General features: G+C 50.5%; 1 protein-coding gene across 5 annotated transcripts in view; it reads left to right on the forward strand.

Annotated features, from left to right (window-relative positions):
• CHD3 (chromodomain helicase DNA binding protein 3) overlaps positions 1-21,223 on the forward strand; it is a 57,914-nt gene extending 36,691 nt beyond the window's left edge. For 4 of the 5 annotated variants that reach the window (XM_066631322.1, XM_066631325.1, XM_066631324.1 and 1 more), the window contains exons 19-40: positions 181-322; positions 639-770; positions 1,119-1,236; positions 1,982-2,106; positions 3,768-3,999; positions 4,510-4,676; positions 4,798-4,975; positions 7,897-7,962; positions 8,562-8,647; positions 9,537-9,670; positions 10,791-10,935; positions 11,372-11,537; positions 12,034-12,152; positions 13,571-13,724; positions 15,080-15,181; positions 15,522-15,662; positions 15,949-16,057; positions 17,054-17,186; positions 17,804-17,999; positions 18,970-19,133; positions 19,403-19,529; positions 20,255-21,223. In XM_066631322.1, the coding sequence (XP_066487419.1) occupies positions 181-322; positions 639-770; positions 1,119-1,236; positions 1,982-2,106; positions 3,768-3,999; positions 4,510-4,676; positions 4,798-4,975; positions 7,897-7,962; positions 8,562-8,647; positions 9,537-9,670; positions 10,791-10,935; positions 11,372-11,537; positions 12,034-12,152; positions 13,571-13,724; positions 15,080-15,181; positions 15,522-15,662; positions 15,949-16,057; positions 17,054-17,186; positions 17,804-17,999; positions 18,970-19,133; positions 19,403-19,529; positions 20,255-20,352 (3,034 nt within the window). In that variant the 3' untranslated portion in view covers positions 20,353-21,223. The remainder of the gene's footprint in view (positions 1-180; positions 323-638; positions 771-1,118; positions 1,237-1,981; positions 2,107-3,767; positions 4,000-4,509; positions 4,677-4,797; positions 4,976-7,896; positions 7,963-8,561; positions 8,648-9,536; positions 9,671-10,790; positions 10,936-11,371; positions 11,538-12,033; positions 12,153-13,570; positions 13,725-15,079; positions 15,182-15,521; positions 15,663-15,948; positions 16,058-17,053; positions 17,187-17,803; positions 18,000-18,969; positions 19,134-19,402; positions 19,530-20,254) is intronic. The other variant, XM_066631323.1, reaches the window with a different exon arrangement.
• Positions 21,224-23,651: the final 2,428 nt, after the last annotated feature.

The following is a 23,651-nucleotide window of genomic DNA, read 5'->3' on the forward strand; positions in this document are numbered from 1 at the left end:
GTATCATTGATTTAAATGTTTTTGCAAAATGGATGCAAGGTTGAGGCTTCTGAATTTTTTTTCCTTGTAAAGTTGCATATTTTTCTGTGGATGGGTAGGGGAATCATGCATGTCTTTTATTCTAGTGTTGTTGGGTTCCACCACCCCCCGTCTCCTTGTTCCCATTCCTTCCTCTGTCAGGAAATACTACAAGTATATACTGACCCGCAACTTTGAAGCTTTGAACTCGCGTGGAGGTGGAAACCAAGTTTCCTTGCTCAACATCATGATGGACCTGAAAAAATGCTGTAACCACCCCTACCTCTTCCCTGTTGCTGCGATGGTAAGTCCTGCATTGGCTGGCAGGTGGCTGCTCGGGAAGGGGAGCAGTTCTGTTGGGAAGTGTCTTCCTCACCTGTATGGTCCTTTCCATTGACAGTGTTGGGACTGGTGGGCCAGGACTTGACTGAAGGAAGCAGAGAAGGGCCTCCTAGCATTTTTCTTAGTCTTATTTCAGCTCAGGTTGTTTTAGGGCAGGGCTTTGGCTGCAGATTAGCTCCCTGTGTCATTTGACTTTGCCTAGTCACCAGGCAGCAAAGGGAGACCCAGGCTAATGTGGGCCCCTGTGCTGTTTGAGAGGGCTGTCTCTGTCTTGGCAGGAATCCCCAAAGTTGCCCAGCGGTGCATACGAAGGAGGTGCACTCATCAAGTCTTCAGGGAAACTGATGCTGTTACAGAAGATGTTGAGGAAGCTAAAAGATCAGGGCCACCGAGTGCTCATCTTCTCTCAGGTGAGGATGGAACCAATGTGGATGATGGAATTTTGTTCCACCTGTCAGTTAGGTAGAGGGGAGGCAGTGAGAGAGATGTGGATTATTGCAGTGTGTGTTTCTTTTCCTGCAGTAGCCACAGCTGGTAATGTGGTGGGGGATAGAGAAAATCACAGCGTTGCATTATATCGCAGGAGGAGACTGCCACAGGGATGCTGTTTTCAGAGGCAGCACTGTGGTGTGAATAGTGAATGCTCTGACCCAAAGGAGAGAGTCTTGAGCTGCAGGCACAGAACACACAGCAGTACTTCTGGTGGTGAAATCAAAGCCTCATTTGGTCTAATTATTAGGTATCTTGTTTATACTTAGATGACAAAAATGCTGGACCTCCTTGAGGATTTCCTTGACTATGAAGGGTACAAGTATGAACGGATAGATGGCGGCATCACCGGAGCCCTTCGTCAGGAGGCAATTGATAGGTTTAACGGTAAGCTTGAGGGCTCCTGGGATCTGCTGGGCTGTCTTTTAGAGCTCGAATGTCCTGTGAACTCAGTTCTGTGCAACAAGGGACCTGCTAGGAATCCTCCATATGGGAGCCCCACCAGGCTTGTGGCTGGATTAGGTTGTATGGATCCCTCTAGATGTCCCTTGCAAGGGCAGCATGGTTGTTGTCATGGCTAAAACTGTTGAGCAGGAACCAGCATCTAGAAGTGTGCTTGTTGCTGGGACAGAGCGAGCAGGACAGTTAGGGAGCAGCAGGGAGGGTCTGGGTTCCAGGAGTACAGAGTTCTTACAGGCCAGCATAGTCGCAGTTCAGTTAAAAAAAAAAAAAAGCAACGCACTCACGGAGAAGTCTCTGACATACTGAATTCTAGTCAGTGTTGCAGACTCTAAGACTTTGCAAAATGTAAGGATGTTTGGAGAGTTGGGAGACAAACTTTGCTATAGCCCAGTCTCCTAGATGTTAAGAGAGAGAGAGAGAGAGAGATTGTGTTCTGTCAGACTTGAACAGATAAGATCCTAGAGAGCAGACTTCTATCCCATTTGCTCTTTTTCCATAATATGTGACACTCTGGATCATCAGTTCTTGGGTACAAAATGCCTGGCACATCCATGAGTCCTCCATTGGTCTGAGTTCTTTCTGTTCTGGGCATTGATCCTTTTGGCTTCTTGAGGAGTGTGTCCTCCCTTCCTCTTCCCATTCACCCCTTGAGGCCCTCATTCCTTTTCAGCTCCAGGAGCTCAACAATTCTGCTTCCTGCTTTCCACACGAGCTGGTGGTTTGGGGATCAACTTGGCCACAGCAGACACAGTGATCATCTTTGATTCAGATTGGAATCCCCACAACGATATCCAGGTAGATACCCTGCTCTCTCTGAACACTCCTCCTTCCTCCATCCTCAGGGATGCTGGTTCATAGAGAGTCTAACTCTAAAACTGCATGCCAGCTGCTGGGCCAGAATGATCTGTAGATGGGTCTCTGGAGAGATCCATTGCGTGTCATACCCTCCATCTCTGGAGTCAGTTGATGCAGGAGTCTTTACACCTTTGTGTGGGGCCCGAACAAATTTTCCCCCTTAGCCACCTGATGGTTTCTACTGATGGGCAATAACAATTTGGCTCTTCTGTATAGGAGAGAGTTCCATTGCACACACCCATGTCTGCTGTAAAATTGTTCTAGGCAGATGAGAAAGAACAGGGGTTGGCATTCGGGGAGTCGGCCTTCATTTCTGCTGCACCCAGGTTGGTGCCTCCTGTCCCCCCCCCACCACCACCAATGGCTTCCTTGAAACAGTCCAGGTAGCCAATGCACCCCCCACCGCTTCAGAGAGTCATTAGGATGGGGCGATGCCACAAACAGCATGGCAAGCATCCTGACTTCCATTTGGGGTGGATGATTGGCACTGGGGATCCTTCTAAAGAGAAAGCGAAATATCTGTCGGAAAGATTTTGGGGCTTGTGGCTTGTGTATTGACATGTGCAAGGGTTCTAGGCCCCCAGGTGTGTCATCCTGATTGGTGACCTGGCCATGGTTTGATCCCATTCCCCATTGAGATTGATTCTAAAGATGGTGTTGCTGGGTTCCTCCTCAGACTGGACTTTGCACAGCTCATAACGTGTAAAACAGTAGTCCTCCAGAATGTAGTCTGTTCTGTCCATCAGCAAGCTAGTAATATTTGTGGTCTTAGTTACATGTGGATGACCCCTGGAGTCTGGGGGATAAGACTGGGCCCTCAGTTTGGCTGTACTTGTCGTAAGAGGTGACTAAACAACCACCGGGTAGATGGGACTCGTTAACCTGGGAAGGCAGCTCATCTAAGAGAAGGAAAACTCTGATCCCAAACCTCCACTGCTTTGTGGCTACATCTAGTTACCAAAAAGGCTTCAGGAGTCAACCTCGAGGCAAAATCCGGAGCTGGAGTCCCTGATGCAGTTCATGGCTGAACACAGTCACGTTCTGGCAATTCCTGCGATGCAGCTGGTACCATATTGGCCTCTACCTTTCCATTGGACCATTTCAGCGACGTGGAGAGACAGTCTATCCTCCATACCTACTTTACCCAGGCTTCGCACTCTGGAGAGGACATTCTGTTCCAGAACCACCATTCAGAGCGCGATACCATAGTCTTCCAAGACTGAAGGATGCCAATGTGAAGTTACATGTGTGTTTTAATTGATCTGGTGGTGATATTTTTATTTAAATGTTGTATGTGATGCTTAGGGTGGCTTCTAATCGTGTAATGTGGAATGAAAATCTGTTAAATAGATGGACTGGTAGCAAAGCTGGAGTAAGGAATGAAGCTCAAGGTTTTCTAAATGATAAATTCCCTCCTAGGCACCAGAAGCACCAGAGCCCCTCTAATCTCATTCTTTCATGGACACTTTCATCTCTCTATCTTCTCTTCAAGTCTCTCTCTGCAGCACTGGCACTATTCTCTCGCCCACTGCCACCCACCCAGGCTTTGTATCATGGCCCATGTTGTCTTAGCACTTAGTTTTGTTTTTTCTGCCCCTCAGGCCTTCAGCAGAGCTCATCGCATTGGCCAAGCCAACAAGGTGATGATATACCGGTTTGTGACACGGGCCTCAGTGGAGGAGCGGATTACGCAAGTGGCCAAGCGGAAGATGATGCTCACTCACCTGGTGGTGCGCCCAGGGCTGGGCTCCAAGTCAGGCAGCATGTCAAAGCAGGAACTGGATGACATCCTCAAGTTTGGCACTGAGGAACTCTTCAAGGATGAAAATGAAGGTGAGGTGGTGGCTGCAGTGGCTGATTTTTCAGCAGGCAGGCAACAGTGAAAATATGTAATCTTCAAGTGCAGGCCCATGAAGAATCTGTTGCAGTGACCAGCCGAATACCCTTGGGAAACCCTCAAACCCTTCCTTGCTGCTGTGCCCTCCCACCACTGGTGTTTTATAGTATACTGTCTCTGAACATGGAAGTTCCAAAAGCCATCAGGTTTAATATCCACGGATAGACCTCTTCCTGCTTGGCCTCTGCTGCAACCTTAACTTCCAGGTGCAATGATGGATTTAGCAACAACCTGAGACTGAAATTTAATGCAGGTGTCTCTTGGTAAAACCATTGAAGGGCCAACTATAATATACAGGAGCTTCTTTACTTGCTAGAGGCTGCACTCGAGGTGAAATCCATTGTTATTTGACCACAGACCCCAGCGTGCTTTGACGGAAACTGGCAGCAGTCTTCTGGGGCTCAACCTTGATCTCTCTTCCCTCCTCTCCTTCTGTCTTGCCCCAGGGGAAAACAAAGAGGAGGACAGCAGTGTCATCCACTATGACAACGAAGCCATTGCAAGGCTGCTGGACCGTAACCAGGATGCCACAGATGATGCAGATGTTCAGAACATGAACGAATACCTCAGTTCCTTCAAAGTGGCTCAGTATGTGGTTCGGGAGGAGGACAAGGTCAGTGGGAGAGGGATGGCCATGAGTTTGTGGACGAGGGCTCATGCGACTGTCTGTGGGGCTGATAATGATTGCACTGGTACCTCTGCCTCAGTGTCCTGGCCTTCTTGTACCACCTCAGATTGAGGAGATAGAGCGGGAGATCATCAAGCAGGAAGAGAACGTAGACCCCGACTACTGGGAGAAGCTGCTTCGGCACCACTATGAGCAGCAGCAGGAGGACCTGGCCCGTAACCTGGGGAAAGGGAAGCGAGTGCGCAAGCAGGTCAACTACAACGATGCGGCCCAAGAGGATCAAGGTCAGTGCACCACAATCCCCCTGAATTCACCTTATAGGAGAGTGGACCTGCTCCCGTTTCCTTAAAACTGGAAACCTGCAAATGAAGAAACAATAAATGGCCATGATATGCTCCAATTTACACCAGGATTGTTCCTTTGTGATACAAGCATAAAAACTGGCAGAAATTGTCAGTTTTCTAGTTTGACTTTCTAGTTTGACTTTGAAGACTATTGTGTGGTCTTCCCATGCAGTATAGGTAAAACCTAATTATCCATGGTTTTTTAAACTGTGGTTTTATCTTAAGGCAATGAGAAAGGCCCTTTAACTTAAAGAAAAAAAGTCGTTTAACAGTAGCCCCGTTAATGCGAGAGGGAGGCCAGCTGACAATCCATTCATCATTCTCTCTCTAGGCACTTCACCAAGGCAAGCAACCCCCCCTCCCCCCCTCCTGGAGCATGTGAAAGATGGATAATCACTGCATTCCTTCCCAGCTCTGGGTGAAGGGAGGGGTTGCTGACTCAGAGTGAAGCCTTTCTAAGCACCTGGAGAGAGACTGATTGATGGATTGTCTGCCTAATGACTCTGTCTCGCATCACAAAGGTCAACAAGGCTGTTTTTAAATTGCTTAGCCAAGGGTCATTGTTTTTTAAATGGATTTGCTTTAATGTGATTTTTGCCATCCACATGAGTACTGGGAACAGAAACCTTGCAAATAATGAGACTCAACCTGTAGATTTCTCATGGACCTATAGGCAGCAAGGTGGAAAAGGCTGTACATCCACATGTTCAGAACAAGGTCTGATGCAAGGGAATGGCTCGTCCACCTCTGCACATGTCCAGCAAGGGCCTAAAGGTGACTGACAGGTCAAGATAGTTTCTTTGTTATCTGCCATTTATACTGCAAACATACTATATCAAAACAGCCACTAGTTAACCAAACTAAACTCTACTTGTCGGCAGTGTCTTGAATAAGGTTGTCAATTAAGAATCATAAATGGCGTTATGTCAGTCGCCACAACTTTGACACAAAACAGTGTACACAGGAGCCCTCTTCTGGTGGAGTCATACTTCATTGACATGCCTTCATTTTACTGGCCACACTGAGGGGGCCTCTTGTCACAATATAGGAGCTCAGCACAGATGCCACTGCTTCTATGGAGAGTTCTGTCCACTGAAGCTGCCAGCCACTGCTTCTGTCTTGCAGACAAAAGCATCTGGCACTGTAATCAACAATGATTGCACCAGGTGTGGGTTCCTCTGCAAAAGTGTTTCCTGCTTATTTGACAGGTTAGGAACTAGAACACTCCAAAACCAGAGCACTGTCGAACCCAGTCTTTTTTAGCTTGCAGATGCATTTTGGTTGCCAAAAAATGAATACTGTGATATAAGCACAAATATAAGAGATTCACTGCACATAATTTCTAAGAGATGCAGTACATTGAATGAAAAGATGGCACCCAGTTGATTGGGAGAGAAAGCAGCCCTTGAAGAAGGGTGTGGAAGGTTGTGGAAAAATAACAAAATGAGTAAAAATGTATGTTGTTGGCAACCTTCAGTCTCGAAAGACTGGTATCGTGCTCTGAATGGTGGTTCTGGAACAGCATCTAGTGTGGCTGAAAAGGCCAATTCGGGAGTGACAATCCCTTCCACACTGGGAGCAAGTGCAGTCTTTCCCTGGCCTGTCTCCCTGGCTATGGGCCTTCCTTCTTTGCCTCAGTCTGTTGGCCAAGTGTCTCTTCAAACCGGGAAAGGCCATGCTGCACAGCCTGCCTCCAAGCGGGCCGCTCAGAGGCCAGGGTTTCCCACTTGTTGAGGTCCACTCCTAAGGCCTTCAGATCCCTCTTGCAGATGTCCTTGTATCGCAGCTGTAGGGCGCTTTCCTTGCACAAGTTCTCTGTAGAGGAGATCCTTTGAGATCCGGCCATCATTCATTCTCACGACATGACCGAGCCAACGTAGGCATCTCTGTTTCAGCAGTGCATACATGCTAGGGATTCCAGCACGTTCCAGGACTGTGTTGTAAAAATGACCACTCATCAAATGTCTTGGTTCTGGTTATAATTGAAAAGGGTCAAAAGAGTAAACCGTCGAAAAGCAGGGGCTGTCTGTACTGCTTTGTGTCATTATACTAGTGAATGCATTAACTCCATATTCTTAAGTGACTAAAAACTACTCTTGCTACTCAACACTGGTGGTGTCTCCACAGCTGGGACTGTTTATAATGCTGTCAAGGCATAGTTCCACCAATTCCATGTTTGTGTCACAAAAGGACATTAGGGCATAAATTGGTACCTGTTGCCTGCCTTAATATGGAAAGCCATTAAAAAACTGAATGGAAAGAACCGATGCTATCTCCATATCCAAGATTGTTCAGACTGCCTGGAAGAACATCTCTGCCATTGGTTGTGATGGTATCACAAAAGGAATGATTCTTGCCCAAATCATCTGCACTAAGTTTTGCAGTTGGACCACCTCTTGTTTGTGCATGCTGGGAAGTCCACAGTGGGGAGATGTGGTGGAAGGGGAGCCCATGTGCTTTGAGACTTGAGATTGCAACCATAAGGAGAGGTGCATGATGACTATTGGGGTAGTTTGTTACTGTGCCAATAAAGGCTTATTTTATTTGACTGTTGGGTAGGATGCGGAAGTTGGAGGTAGGACCACATCTCCCTTCTACAGTGGGAGTAACCAGCCCTAGTGTGCACTCTTCATATGGGCCCCTCTGGAAGTACTGTGATAACCTGGTTGCATTTGTGACCATCTGACACCTATTGACACCTATTTCAAGCTTTCAAAGAAAGGGGTTGATGAATTCCGGTGACTTCTGCAATTTGCACAAAAACATTGAAACCCTGCAACCTTAGCACAGCCCCACATCGCTGGCTGATTGAGGTCAGAAGGGGAAGAGGAATTTAAAATCGAACTCTGATGATCTTTCAGACAATCAGTCAGAGTACTCTGTGGGCTCCGAAGAGGAGGATGAAGACTTTGATGAGAGGCCAGAAGGTGAGGTTTTGTATTTTCTCTACTCCCCTGTATGTTGCAGACCTTGGGGGAGGGGTCTGACAATCATATATTCCAAGTGAGAAGGGATCCTACACCCCTTCATACTTATCCACACAGCAATGCAAGTCTTGGCAAGCAGCGAACAGGAACAAATGAGGTACTCCCTGTGGCTTGCTGGTCTGACCCTTTCCGTTCTCATGAAAGGGTAAATCAGAGCTGTCCATTGTGTGTGTGTGTGCTTCAAGTGTGGCCTGCACTCTGCTTTATCACACCTAACAGACCTGGTAGGATGCGCTGCTTCCTGGCAGCCTGCCTGTGTGCGATGAAGGGTTGCTTTCTTACATCACAGCCTGCTGCACTTGTCTTTCTGGGATCCCAGCCAGCCTTCCCTATCAGCAGGCCAGTAGGGGCTGGCTGGGCTCTTTTTCTGGCTTCCCTGGGCCAGGTTAGTGTGTGGCCTTGGGCAGGCCCGACACAGGGGAGTTTGGTGAGACTGCTCCACCTCCTGCCGAGCTAGGGGGAGAATTTCTGGGCACCTGGCCATGCAATGAAGGGATTTAATTTTATATGTCTCCCCCTCTCTCTCTTTGCATGCCAAGGTCGCCGACAGTCCAGGCGGCAGCTCCGGAATGAGAAGGACAAGCCTCTCCCCCCACTCCTGGCACGGGTTGGAGGGAACATTGAGGTGAGGATAGCCTCACAGGATGTCTTGCAGGTGTAAGGGGAGGGAGTGGATGGTTTGGGCCAGCATCTGTTTGCTGTGTGGAATGAAAAGTGGTGTGAGTAGACCATGTAGGTTGTCTGTGTAGACAGTGTAAAGGTGTAGGGTAGTGGTTCTCAAACTTTGAGGGAGGCTTTACTCCCTCAGTAAGTCTTTGCGGGGGAAGGGCAGGGAAGCGATCCCCAGGATTGTGTCCCTAAGGGGGAGGGTGAAGGGGGGTTCTTTCACTTACTTGTACTAATTGAAGGCTGCTGGGAGCTGCAGGAGGTGCGGGGATCCCAGCACAATCCTCCCCAGGGCTCCCCGAGGCTTGGAATCTTGAAATGGAGCGATTGCAACACACCTCCTGCACACAGGAAGTGCTTTGTGATAGCTCCGTTTCAAGATTCCAAGCCTTGGGGAGGCCTGTGGAGGGCTGCGCTGGGCTCCCTGCACCTCCAGCAGCCTTCACTGAGTACGTAAGTGAAAGCACCACCACCACTACCACCACCCCCCGCGCTTCCCTTAGGGATGCAATCCTAGGGCTCGCTTCCCTGCCTCTCCGCTTCTCCCGCCCCTTAATGCTATTAAAGGGATGGGGAAGTGTTACATGAACTGGTGGGTTGCAACTGGTATAGGGGAAAGGGGGTGGTTTCTTTGTGAGGATGAAGACCAGTGACGCACTTAGGAAGGCATTGGAGTCCTCTGCAGCAGGACAACATAACTTTAGCAACCTGTTCGTGATCTCTGTGTTGGAGTGCTTCTTGAGTGGCAGGTGAATTGCCTGAAAGGAGTGGTTGCTCAGTGGCTTCTAAGTGGAGCTCTAACTGTGAGATTGGGGACTGATCCTGGCCTTTTGCCACCTTCCTTCCAGGTGCTGGGGTTTAACACCCGTCAGCGTAAGGCCTTCTTGAATGCTGTCATGCGCTGGGGCATGCCTCCTCAAGATGCCTTCACCTCCCAGTGGCTGGTCCGGGATTTGCGGGGCAAGACGGAGAAAGAATTCAAGTAGGTGCCTGCTGGGAGGGGGGCTTGTAGCCTGCAGAGCATGCCTAGGGGGAAAGGACCCTCTTCTGTGCCAGACCCAGAAGCAGTGAACAACCACTCTTGAGGCTGCTCCTGAAAAACTGCAACCAGCACTGTACCATTTCCACAATCCACCTATGTAAGCGGAGAAACCAGCCCTCCAAGATGTGCAGGATTTGTTCAAAGACCAGAAGGCAACTTCCCAGACAGTCTAGCTGCAAAGATCAGCTTGGTACAGTCTGGGCAAGGTCTGCTGAAATGTTCAAAACCCAAGAGAGGCTGGGCTTCAATATTTTCCCCTGTGCCAAATAAGCAGATAGAGGGAATGTCACTCATTAAGGTACAAGTTACTTGCCTTTGCTGGGTGCAGAATGAGAGTCTGTGTGTGTCCTTGACCCTGAGCCCTTGGACAGGTCACCCCCGCACTCTCCATTTGCCAAGTGATGATGGTTCTTACTCATCTGACACATCCTCCAACTCTCTTTCTGTCTGTGTTTCCTGGAGGGTGAGGTAAAGAGGTAACCCTCCCCTCCCTCACTCAGACACAGAGCAGCCCCTCGAAGAAGGGGAACTGTGGCTGGGTGCATTGGGGAGCCCCAGTAATGGCTTCTTCCAAGCTGGCCCACAGTTACAGAGCCACAAGATTGCTGGGTGAAGATGGGAGAAAAGGTCTGATGGCAAATGTGTGAAGGACATGGGGAGACACCAAGGCTATCAGCCAGGGCTTCTGGTGTGGGGCAGGGGCTGGGAACTAGGCTCAGTGCTCTTCTCCTTCTTGTGGGTTCCCTCCTGTCCCGGCTTTCCCTGGGCTTGGCTGCTATTGCAGGCTGGTTTTTAGATGGCCATCATCAGAGCTCTGTAGCAGGTGACTGGTCTGCCATATCATTGCATTTGGCTAGGACTGACTTGCAGGTAGGCATGAGCTCGCTTCAGGTGCAGCCCCTGGCTGCAAAGCAGGACTCCTCCCCGAGGCAGTCAGTCTACAGGATGCGAAGCACAGCAGCCTACCTTCTGCAGAGAGCAGGGAAAGGTGGATCAGGGTCTTCTCTCTTGTTTGGCAAGTTTCTCCCTTGCCTAAGCTGATGAACTTTGTACTTCTCAGGGCGTACGTCTCTCTGTTTATGAGACATCTCTGCGAGCCTGGGGCTGATGGCTCTGAGACCTTTGCTGACGGGGTGCCCCGAGAGGGTCTCTCAAGGCAGCAAGTCCTGACACGGATAGGCGTCATGTCTCTGGTGAAGAAAAAGGTAAGGACTCTGGGCAGCCCGGCAAGAAAGGCAGGTCAAGGGAAAGGGCAGACTGTATGGCCTCTCATGACGTTGCTCTGCCTAAGTGCATCTGCAGCTTCTCTGGTGCCTACTCGGCTTCCTTTCTCTCAGGAAAAAGAATGAATCTGGAGTGCGTTAGATAGAAAAATCACACTTCAGAAGAGAAATATATCTTCTAATCCTGAAGATGGTGGAGGGAAGCCCAAGAACACACACAGTGTGTCTGCTGAGGTTTTAGTGTGAACGACTGGAACGTGTGCACGTGAAATCGTGTGTACATGTTTGGAGCTATCATCCCAGCTGTCACTTCCCTCATGTGAAGGCCTGTCTGGACCTGCAAGACAGGTTTTTTTTACTGTTTGTTCTGGTAGTTCTTGTCATTTGAGCTAAAATGCAGAATTCAATCTTTTTGCAGGTGCAGGAGTTTGAGCATATTAATGGGCGCTGGAGCATGCCAGAATTGATGCCTGACCCCAGTGCAGATTCCAAAAAGTCCTCTCGAGCCTCATCCCCCACCATCAAAACCTCTACCACCACCCCAGACCCCAGCTGCACCAACACTCCCTGCACCTCCAAGCCAGGTATGTACTGGGGGGATATGGCCAGGGAAGGCTTCTGTGTGAGAGTGAGCTGGACCCCAAACAAAGCTCCAGCCAAAAGCCAGAACCCTCCCAGGGGGTTTAGCCTCAGGTCCCCCCTAGTCAAGGTGACCTTGTGCTGGATTATCAGGATTTCAGTTCCACTCTGTCCCTAAGAGTCCACCTGGCCTACTGCTGATGGTATGCATTGGAGGAAACCGCTTTCATTTAATCATGGCATCAATGGAATCAGAGTTTTGCAACAGTGTCTAACAGTGGCCTAGTGGGTGGAACCGTGTCAGTGATACCAGTTGTAGGCCACCTAAATTTAATCCAGCCGATGTGTTAGTAGTACTAGCATAAGTGAGAGCAAAATTTCATTTGTTAAAATGTTAAACGTTAGGACGTTTCCAATTCACTTCAGCCTAAAACACGTAGGCTTGTATTCAGGGAAGTTGGGCTACATCCAAAGCAGATGCTCATGTCACCCTCTCACTAGCTACCCCAGCTCCGAGTGACAAAGGGGACGGGGGCATCCTGGCAGAAAAGGAGGATTCAGAAGGCAAAGATGAGAAGCTGGAGAAGGAAACCAAAGGTGGCGAGAAAATGGAGACAGAGGTTTGTGGGGATTCTCCAAGGGGTCCCCTGGCATGTGGCTGTCTGGTGGGGCTGGAGGGGAATGGTCCTTCCGAGCACTTTGGTAGTGAAATCAGAAAGCAAACCTCATGCCACAAGCACTGGGCTCTTGTCTCCCTCCTCTTCCCTGTCCATTTTAAAGGGTGAAATCAGTGTTGTGGTGTCATTTTTTTTTAATCCACAGTTGAGTAAAGCAATAATTCTGCTTGCAGACAACCAGGCAACTCACTAAGTGCGATCTTATGCATGTCTATTCAGCAGTAAATTTCATTGTCCAATGGGACTTATTGCTTGGTAAGTGTGTATAGCAGAGGTTTTCAGACTGGGGCATCGCAACGCCCCAAACTGAGGGCCCTGGCCTCTTTGCCCTTAAGGCAGTAGTTTTCAAATTCTCCTGGAGAGTTTGAGCCACTGGAAGTGCTTGCGGGGGCAGGGGGGAGGCAGCAGGTGTGGGTGGAAGGCAGGATCCAGGATCCCCAGGATTGCGCCACTCAGGGGGCTGCAGGGGCTTAGGTAAGTGCACCCAAGCCTCCTGCAGCCTCCCCAGGGTGTGGGGAGTCCGGTGCGAACCTTTGGCAGGGCTCCCTGCAGCAGTGAATGTAAAAGCAGAGCGATCGCACCCCGCCTCTGCTAAAGCAGAAGTGGAGCACAATTGCTTCACTTTTACTGCTGCAGGGCACCCTGCCAAAGGTTCGCACCGGGCTCCCTGCACCATGGGGAGGCTGCAGGAGGCTTGGTTAAGTGCTCCCAAGCCCCTGCAGCCCCCTGAGTGGCGCAATCCTGGGGATCGCACCGCTGCCTCCTCCCTGCCTCCAGGCTGCCCCCGCCCCTTAAGGGGGCAGAGGCCAGGGCCCACAGGCTGGGACGTCGCAGTGCCCCAGTTTGAAAAGCCCTGCCTTAAGGGGTGGGGACAGCCAGGTGCTGCACTTCCGGTTTTGCGGAGGCAGAACGTGATTGCTCACTTTCACTGCTTACCTGGGGAGCCCTGCAGAGGCTCGCGCAGGGCTCCCCGCCCCCAGGGGCGGCGGCTGCAGGGACTGGTGAGTGCACCCCAGTCCCTGCAGCCCCCCTGAGTGGCGCTATCCTGGGGATTGTGTCGCTGCCTGCCCCCCGCAAGGACTTACTGCGGGTTTCAAACTCCGGGAAAGTTTGAAAACCGCAGGTGTATAGGATTGTAGTCTCAAATGTTCCTATTGTGCTCTTGCATTCACTCAAATGCAGCATAGCCATGGAGCACCCCAGTGATGTACTGCTAGTTCAGGGTGGTGGGAGTGGCTGTTCAGGGATTTGGTGGGCTGGCCTGCCTGCAGTCCCTGAATAGGAACTTGCCCCTACCCTGAGGACACCTTTCTGTAATAGGCTCTCCATAGGCATGCTTCCCTTTGCTTTTCATTTCCCAGCCATCGGCTCCCGAGCAGCTCGTTTCTGCCACATTCCCTGGGGAAAAGACAGAGCTTGAGTCATCCAAGAAGGCAGAGGAAGAGGGATCGATGGCCTTGGCGGAGAAGGCACCAGAGCCTGAACTTGCTGACAAGGAGGAGAGAGAGAAGTCGGGTAGAGTTTTTATAAGGAAAAACTCTTTAAACCAAAATGCAAGTGGGCACGGAGAGAGGGTAGCAGTGCAGGCCTTTCCTCTTTGGCAGTCAGAGAGAGACTCATTTAGCTCCTTTGCATGGGCCCTGACCAGGAGTGGTGTTTGTTGAGCTGTCTATGACAGATCAGGAGAGAGATCTTGGGGTGGTGGTGGACAGGTCGATGAAAGTGTCGACCCAATGTGCGGCAGCAGTGAAGAAGGCCAATTCTATGCTTGGGATCATTAGGAAGGGTATTGAGAACAAAACGGTTAGTATTATAATGCCGTTGTACAAATCTATGGTAAGGCCACACCTGGAGTATTGTGTCCAGTTCCGGTCGCCGCATCTCAAAAAAGACATAGTGGAAATGGAAAAGGTGCAAAAGAGAGCGACTAAGATGATTACGGGGCTGGGGCACCTTCCTTATGAGGAAAGGCTACGGCGTTTGGGCCTCTTCAGCCTAGAAAAGAGACGCTTGAGGGGGGACATGATTGAGACATACAAAATTATGCAGGGGATGGACAGAGTGGATAGGGAGATGCTCTTTACACTCTCACATAATACCAGAACCAGGGGACATCCACTAAAATTGAGTGTTGGGCGGGTTAGGACAGACAAAAGAAAATATTTCTTTACTCAGCGCGTGGTCGGTCTGTGGAACTCCTTGCCACAGGATGTGGTGCTGGCGTCTAGCCTAGGCGCCTTTAAAAGGGGATTGGACGAGTTTCTGGAGGAAAAATCCATTATGGGGTACAAGCCATGATGTGTATGCGCAACCTCCTGATTTTAGGAATGGGTTAAGTCAGAATGCCAGATGTAGGGGAGAGCACCAGGATGAGGTCTCTTGTTATCTGGTGTGCTCCCTGGGGCATTTGGTGGGCCGCTGTGAGATACAGGAAGCTGGACTAGATGGGCCGATGGCCTGATCCAGTGGGGCTGTTCTTATGTTCTTATGTTCAAATACACCTCAGTGAAAGCTCAGTGACCTGCATCTATCTAATGGTCAGCCCTGCTGGGCCACTTCTACTTGGTCACTGTTATTGTGCCCACAAACCCGTTTTTGCCTTTCCGTCAAGGAGAAAAGAACCTGGGCCATGGGCAGGACTTGCAGCCAGTGGGACTCTAGCCCAGCTTCTACCCTGCTGGTTGGTTTTCAAAGAAGAACTGAATCTCTGTTAAAAGCTTCTCAGGACTTTCAGGATTTTTGAGAAAAGCTTGTCAGGATTATAGCTGCTAGTTCAGGAGACTTGCTTCTGTACGAGCAGAAGCCACTGGCGGCACCTGAAAACTCTTCCCCACCTCACCACTCTCACGTTGTCCTTACATTCTCCTAAGGTCCAGACACCGATCCAGAGAAAACTGTGGCAGATGAGAAACCCCCTGAGAGTGATGAGAAGAAGGACAAGGCTGAGGGGGAGACACAGGAGGTGAAGAAAGGTAACATCAGTCTTGGGAGGCAAGGGGGATTGAGGAACAGGGGGAGGGAAACACTTCTGGGAATCAGTCCCGTAGAAGGACCTGAATTTTAGGGCTGGATTGGAGCCACTGTCCAGGACTAGGCAAGAGAGGGGAAAGGAACATACTTGTGGCTGGAAAGGGGCAGCGTGAGAGCCTTCTCGCTCTGTTTTTTCCCTTGCCTCTGCAGAATTTTGATAGCAGGACTGTTTTGACTCCCTCCAGCAGGGAAGCCTTGCATGGGAGAATTAGGGCTACAGGAGGGGGTGGAGGATTTGGGGCTGAGTGGCCTTGTTCACCTTTTAATCTTCCCTCTGAAAAGAAGAAGCGAAAACTGAGAGGGAGTCAGGAAAAGAGTCCAAAGCCGGCAGCATCAAAGATGAGAGTCGGAACAGCGGCAAGAAGGAAGACAAGGCCGAGAAGCCCCGGTTCATGTTCAACATTGCCGATGGGGGTTTCACGGGTAAGTGGCAGGCGAGGCTGGGGCCTGCAGGGAGGTGAGGTGTCTCGGAAGCATGTGCCCTTCTTCGGGAGGTCTGAAACAAGGAGCCTGCTGTACTGCCTTTTCACGAGGACAACGTACAGTGAACATGTATCCCTATTATTACAAGGAGACAGTGTAACGTGGGGGTCACTTTTGCTCTCTGAAATGGTCAGTGCAAACACCCCCGAATGAAGAAGCAAGGCCCTCGATTGTTTTGGGAGTTAGGAGAAGCACTGCCTGTGGACACAGCTTTCTCTATCTTTAGAGCTCCACACCCTGTGGCAAAATGAGGAGCGGGCGGCCATCTCCTCCAGCAAGCTGAATGAGATCTGGCACCGCCGTCACGACTACTGGCTCCTGGCCGGCATTGTCCTGTATCCTTTGAGCCTCTCCTGGGAGGTAGCAAGGATGAGGGTGAGGTGGGGAATTTTGGCAGAATCGGGAGTGCTATTCCCAGACTAAAGAGATGTCCTTGGAGAAAATGGTGGCAGCCCAGAGGGAGGAGTGCCAGGACTTTGAATGAGTGCCTCACTCAAGGGATGGACCTGGCAGGGGCATCCCAGGTTGGCCCCCCCTACTTTCCAGGGGTTGGAGGTTCCTCCCCTCCTTACAGTTGCACACCCTGGCAGGCAGATGGAACCACTGGTTATTCTCTGCACTAAGCTGGTCACTGTTGCTCTCTGTGGCCCAGGCAATTTTGGTGCTTTCCCCTTGGAGTGCCACAGCCAGCAAAGACCAGCAGCCTTTGCATGCGAGAAGAGCCACCAGTTCCAGGCCTATTTAGTAGCATCAAGACCAGAAAGGAGTGGCGAGCCAGTACCTGCTCTGTAGCAGCCCTGATGCTCCATGGGTATTCTTCAGTCACGGCTAGGCAGGTGCTCTGACCTCCTTCCAGCCTTGGAATGGCTGGTACCACATGCATGGAGGGGGTGAGAAAGGCTGCTGGGGGGTTTGCTCCTGCTTGTGCATCGTCATGCACAGCAGCTCAGAATAAGCCCACTGAGTCTGGTGAAGGGGCGTTCTGAGGATTTCAGATCAAGGCCACATTCCTTTGGATTTGGGGCACAGTTTGAACTTGTTCTATTCAAACTAAGAAGTGTGTGTGTTTCTGATGCATTACGGTGAAGAAATGTCAAGTGGATTTTTTTGTTGTTGCATCATCTCTGAGGGTACATCTCTGGCACCCCCAGAGCATCTATGACAAGCTCCTCCACTTCAGAATGGGCCACAGCCTGCAGTTAAAAGGGTTCTGGTGTCAAGACTGAGCAAGGGCCTTGAGAGTTCATTACTGCTTTTGTCAATACTGGCCTTGCTGAGGGGTGGAGGGCCTCTGCTCTGCAGCTGGTGAGATTCCTTAACAACACTCCCAGTCACGGCTATGCACGCTGGCAGGATATTCAGAACGACAACCAGTTTGCCATCATCAATGAGCCCTTCAAGAGTGAAGCCAACAAAGGCAACTTCTTGGAGATGAAGAACAAGTTCCTTGCCAGGAGGTTCAAGGTGCGGATGACTGAGAGGACCAAGTCAAAATTCAGAGGCTTGGACCTCATTGTTGCACAGACCTCTTACATGGGCAGAATGTACTGTGCAACTCAAATCAGTCTTTTAGCATTTGGAAGTGTAAATTTAAGTTTGAGCATAACTTGGGCAGCTATCATAGGTTGCCAGTTAAGGATAAGAACCAAATCAGCAGCCTCGTAAACAACCTCCGATTGTCCTGTTCATCTCTATCAGGGCCATTGTGTGATCACACAGCAAAAGCACACAGCTGAGGATTGGGTGTAGAAGGCAGCAGCCTGAGAATCCTTGCTTGTTTCATGCCTGTGAAAGTGAGGCTGAAAGCAATGGTGGAGAAATCATGAACGCCTGGAGGGCTGATGAGGTCCTCCAGTGGCTCTTCATACTCTGACTAGCTCCTTGCCTCCCTCCTTGTGGCTTAGAAGTGAACAAACATGTCAACCTACTTAATATATGTCAAAAATCAAAGTGGCAGAATCTAGCCCTTCTGGCAGCAAATGCCTGCCCACGCTGGCATAGGTTTCCTGGGGAAGGAGGTGACTGTCTCAGGCCCTGCCCTTCTCTCTTGCTCTCACCCCTTCCTTTCTTCCTTCCGGCAGCTCCTGGAGCAAGCCCTGGTGATTGAGGAGCAGCTGCGCAGAGCTGCTTACCTGAACATGACTCAGGACCCGAGCCACCCAGCCATGGCCCTCAACACCCGCTTTGCCGAAGTGGAGTGTTTGGCTGAGAGCCACCAGCACTTATCCAAGGAATCTTTGGCTGGCAACAAGCCTGCCAACGCCGTCCTGCACAAGGGTAAGAGGCGGGCGGGCAGGCGGGCCCGGAGAGGACAGTCCACGTAACTTCCCCCACTCTCTGCCTCTGTGCTGCATCCTTCTGTACCACACTCTGAATCCATTAAAGTGCGGTTGTGATCAGAAAAGCCGCTGTGTACAGTTGTCTCCTTGATCCTGCTCTCTGTATCTTTGGTGTATCTGCTTTGGTTTATCCATGGAGTATCCCACAAGCATCTTATGATGAGTATTTGCCAACAATCTTGTGTGTGCCAACTGTGCATTCTTCAAGCACCTTTTTTACCTTTACCCTTTGCCAAGCATGACTGCTGAGTACTCCACTGAGTATCCTTTTATGTAGTTGTGGAATAGCCTCTTGAGTATCTCTTTACACAACCACCTTCACTGCTTTTGATAGATCTTTTTTAAAAAAAATCCCCAGAAAATTCTCTTGTGTGAAGAGGCACTGAGTACTTCCTGTCTCTCTGTCTCAGTGCTCTGTTAATATTTCTTGTGTGTTTCTCCACAAAGTATCATGGGAGTAGCCCTGGTTCACATTTGTCCTCATTCGAGTATCATGTGGATACCTCTTATGTATTTCACTTCCTGCATTTCTCAAGTCTCTCTGGTTTGTTTCTCTGGTGTCCCCCCTCACAAGTGTCATGTGAGTATTTCTTGTGCTTAGTCTCCTCCCATAAGTATCCTTGGTACATTCATTTCCCACCCCCATCCACTCAGAACAATTTGAGAGTCCCTAGTGTCGTGTGGGATTTTCCCTCTGTGTTTGGTGATGGGCAGTCTGGGCTGGTGCGTGGAGTCCCTCCTCCATGACTGATGGGCAGTGGTGGATGCTGCTAGAAGTCTGGAGGACAGTTAGCTCGGGACTGGGGTCATGTTGCCTTCCTTGGGGATGCTCATAGTTTATGAGAAGGCTGGCAAGTGGTTTGCAGGTGCTGCAGTGACAGGCATGGGTCTTTCTTCTTCTCTGCCAGTGCTGAACCAGCTGGAAGAACTCCTCAGTGACATGAAGGCAGATGTGACACGCTTGCCAGCCACACTTTCTCGCATCCCTCCCATCGCAGCTCGCCTCCAGATGTCTGAACGCAGCATCCTCAGCCGTCTGGCCAGCAAAGGGAACGAGACACAGACGGCCCCGGTAACTACCTGCCCCCCTGCTCTTAGCTGGGGGCCCTCCTTTCCCTTGCAGGCCTATGAGGAGATTGTCAGGGGAGAGAAGCATTTGTGACAAGACCGAACACTGTGTTGGTTTTGTTCATTCACATTCACACTGAAGCCACATTGTTAAAAGAGGCTGTGGAAGATTAAAGGCAGGGGACTGGCTACATCCTCTTTGTCCATTTCACTGTGCCATTCATCTGCAGTACAGTCAGGACTCAGTTGGCCCTTTCTACTTCTTCCTCATAGGCTTTTCCCCCTGGGCCCTATGCCACCCCTCCTAGCTTTGGGGGTTCCTTTGGTGCCACTCCTGGCGGAACGCTGCCCACCATGGGTGCCAACTACAGCCAGATGCCAACCGGCTCCTTCATCACAGGTTGGTTGTTGGACAAGTGGGGATGGGGCTAGACAGTGCCTTGTTGAGATACCTGCAGGCTGTGTGGAGGTTGCTGTGGCTGCATGTGGGATGTTTGGCATAGTGCAAAGCCTCCCAAGTGCCACCAGAAGGTGGTGCTTTCTGCCTTCACCTTCATAAATTTTCTGCCTTCATAAATTTGTATAATAAGTTATATGGATCCCTGAATAGGAAACTGGGCAGGAGGCTTAGTGGGCACAGGCAAAAGAGAAAGAGGGTTCTTGAGCAGTGGAGGGAGAGGAGCGTTCAGCAGATCAGTGACCTTGAATGCAACTGCATGGAGGGGGGCAGGGAAGAATGTGCCCATAATCGCAACAGTCTCCACAGGGAAGCCTGCTTCATACTGGGAGAACCCAGGCTCTCCCATGGTCCTCTGACCCGAAGGACTGTGGCACAGGTGGTGGCCGCTGCTGATGTTAGCACCACCAGACTTGAGAGATTCGACAAATGTGTGGAAGAAGAATCATGCCTTGGACGATCGGCTAGTGGGAGTTGATGTGGGGAGTGGCTCTTGTCACCGCGGGCCCTTTTTGGCTGGCTATGTGCTGTTGGGAGGCAAATTGTTGGACCAGGAAGGTCCCTTGACAATGGGGGGGGGGGCTGCGGATGCCCCATGGCCTGTGTCCTCTCCTTGGCTTACCCTACTCTCTCTCTCGCTCTCCCGCCTCCTGCTTGTCTCATTGCAGCCAACGGCCCCCCTGTGATTGTGAAGAAGGAGAAAGAAGGCGAGAGCCTGGAGAGGAAGGAGGCGAGAAGTGGGGAGGTGATCTGTATCGATGACTGAGGAGCGCTGGGCTGCCTCACTCGCCTGATCCCCTCTGGGTAGGGCCTACCTCCTGGCAGAAGGCAAGCCTCCCCTCCGCCCCCTGCAAGCCTTGTTGACAGCTTTGCCTTGTGTGGGGTGGAGAGTGTGGGACACAAGCTCTACCTTGGCTCCCCTGTTTTTGACTTTGTTGCTGTTCCCAAGACCTTCACCTTCCCATGCTTGAGAGTGGGAAGGGAGGGCTTGACACCAAAAGAAGCGTTTGGGGGCAAGGACACCTGGACTCTCTTCCTGGCGTGGAGCCGTAGTGGACAGGAGGAGCAGGAGAAGGCCCAGAACTCTGAGGATCATGTCTTTGGGGGGTGTCCTATCTGTGATGGGGAGGGGGCTGCCTGCCTGAGGGCCTTTGCTCCCAGCAGTGTTGACTCTTGGAGAAAACACTGCAAAAAAGAATGACTCTATAAATATGAATATATATATAATGTATACACATTCATCTTTTATGTTTAACCCCCTTCCCACTTGTGGTTGAACCCCCTGCGGGGCAATGACGGGGCAGACCAGGGAAGGAGACGCACCCTGGCCATGTTCTGTTCTGAGAACACATCAGCGTGGGGAGCAAGCGTTCCCCCCTTCCTGTATTTGGAACTCTGGGGGAGGGAACAGATTCTGGAGGTATGCCTCCCCGGAGCATCCCCTGCTTTTTTGGAGGGGGAAAGGGGGCTGTCTCTCTCACTGGCCCCTCCTCCCATCCTTGGAAGCAAGTTTGTTTGAAGGGTAGGGGAAGAGGGAGCTCAGAGGGCAGGCTGTACTCCTGGAGTTATTGCCGATTCTCAAGTCACTTCTTGTTTAAACCTTGCAGAATAAAGGCACTGTTTCCTTGGCTACATAACCTGGATGTGTTTTGGCTTCTTTGTGTGGTTGGGAAATGGGAGCAGGCCTGGATTCCAAAAGGAAAGGGGGGTCCTGTTGTGTCTTGTGTACTTTGCAGTTGCCTCCCAAGTTATTTCAAGTACCAAACTTAACAAGGAACACTTTCCAGAGCTCCTGTTAAACATCTCTGGATCCTGGTGGTGCTCTTTTTGAACCAGGAGACAAAGAATGATTTCCACTAGTGTGTTACCACTGAAAGAAGGCAGATGAGGCTCAATGACATCACAACACTCCTCTGCAAGAGGACATTGACTAGGAAATCTGCATGTGGCCAGTTATGGAGGATAACCTTACAGGGCGGCTGTCTCCATGCACTGCAGTCCTGGGCCTTCTCATGTGTCCACAAGAAGACTGATGATGACAGTGGCGGACTTCCCCAGCCCTGCGCCTGGGGTAAAGGTCTGTGATGGTGCCCCTCTGTGAGATGCCACTGCCCCACATGCAAATCCGACCCCTCCCAACTCACCACAACAAAATGACTTAGCTAGCCAAGTCCCGCCAGGTGTGTGGAGTGTTTTCCTAACAGGGCTGAGCTGGTCCTTAAGGGAAAGACTGTGCTGACTCACAACGTGGGTTCCCTTCCCAGACACCATGCATGACCCTCATGTCTGCCACGGACACTGAGAAGAGCTCCTCTGCGATGGCCTGGCTTTCCAGTTACCCACAGTCCCAAGGCAGGTGAAGGGTTCTGACCAAGTTGTGAGAGAGTGTACACCCGAGGGCTATGCTGAAGGAAGGAAGGAGTTGGAAGGGTATGAAACAGCCAACCTGCAAACTGGCCTGGGGCAGGGAGAGGTATTACCAGCTGTAAACTGCCAAGAGTCCCCAGCTCTGAATCCCCGACCTATAGGAGCAAGCCAAGTGGTAGCCCAGAGATGAGCTCCGGGTTAAGATACCAATGCCTCTCTCTCTCTCGAGTTCCTTGGGTTGGTGTCTGTGGTGTGGAAGACCACCTGTGATGCACTGCAAGCCATAGCTCTGTGGCAGGTCCCATACTCATTCTCTGTCAGCATCTCCAGGGAAGGCAGAGAATTCCTGTCAGCACACCCAAAGTGCCATGGCCAGCCAGTGTCTACAGTGCTGATCTAGGTAGATGGGTTGTGGTCTGAATTGGGAGAAGGCTGCTGCCCATGTAGCCTGTGGTGGAGCTTCTGCTGTGTGAGTGTATAAGCTTGCACAAGCCCTGTAAGGGTTCTCTCACTAGGACCAAAATCCTGAAGTAGTTGCAAGGGGGCTGTTTTTATAAGCATTTGCCTTTCCATACCTATTCAGTGTTAAGCCTCCAAATGCTTGCAAAAGAGCAGTATTGGGGAGTCGGTAAGAACATAAGAACAGCCCCACTGGATCAGGCCATAGGCCCATCTAGTCCACCTTCCTGTATCTCACAGCGGCCCACCAAATGCCCCAGGGAGCACACCAGATAACGAGACCTCATCCTGGTGCCCTCCCTTGCATCTGGCATTCTGACATAACCCATTTCTAAAATCAGGAGGTTGCGCATACACATCATGGCTTGTACCCCGTAATGGATTTTTCCTCCAGAAACTTGTCCAATCCCCTTTTAAAGGCGTCTAGGCTAGATGCCAGCACCACATCCTGTGGCATGGAGTTCCACAGACCGACCACACGTTGAGTAAAGAAATATTTTCTTTTGTCTGTCCTAACCCGCCCAACACTCAATTTTAGTGGATGTCCCCTGGTTCTGGTATTATGTGAGAGTGTAAAGAGCATCTCCCTATCCACTCTGTCCATCCCCTGCATAATTTTGTATGTCTCAATCATGTCCCCCCTCAGGCATCTCTTTTCTAGGCTGAAGAGGCCCAAACGCCGTAGCCTTTCCTCATAAGGAAGGTGCCCCAGTCCCGTAATCATCTTAGTGGCTCTATTTTGCACCTTTTCCATTTCCACTATGTCTTTTTTGAGATGTGGCGACCAGAACTGGACACAATACTCCAGGTGTGGCCTTACCATCGATTTGTACAACGGCATTATAATACTAGCCGTTTTGTTCTCAATACCCTTCCTAATGATCCCAAGCATAGAATTGGCCTTCTCCACTGCCGCCGCACATTGGGTCGACACTTTCATCGACCTGTCCACCACCACCCCAAGATCTCTCTCCTGATCTGTCACAGACAGCTCAGAACCCATCAGCCTATATCTAAAGTTTATTATATTTCAAATTTGATTCTGAACTGCCTGGAGCCTTCTTGTAAAAGGGAAAGGCAGGGCACAAATATTTTAAGAGAAAGGATACAAAAAGCAGTAAGAACATAAGAAGAGCCCTGCTGGGTCAGGCCAAGGCCAATCTAGGTCAGCTTCCTGTATCTCACAGTGGCCCACCAAATGCCCCAGGGAGCACACAAGACAACAGACACTACCTGTGT

This window comes from Tiliqua scincoides, chromosome 5 (genome assembly GCF_035046505.1).
Source record: "Tiliqua scincoides isolate rTilSci1 chromosome 5, rTilSci1.hap2, whole genome shotgun sequence".
NCBI lineage: Eukaryota > Metazoa > Chordata > Lepidosauria > Squamata > Scincidae > Tiliqua > Tiliqua scincoides.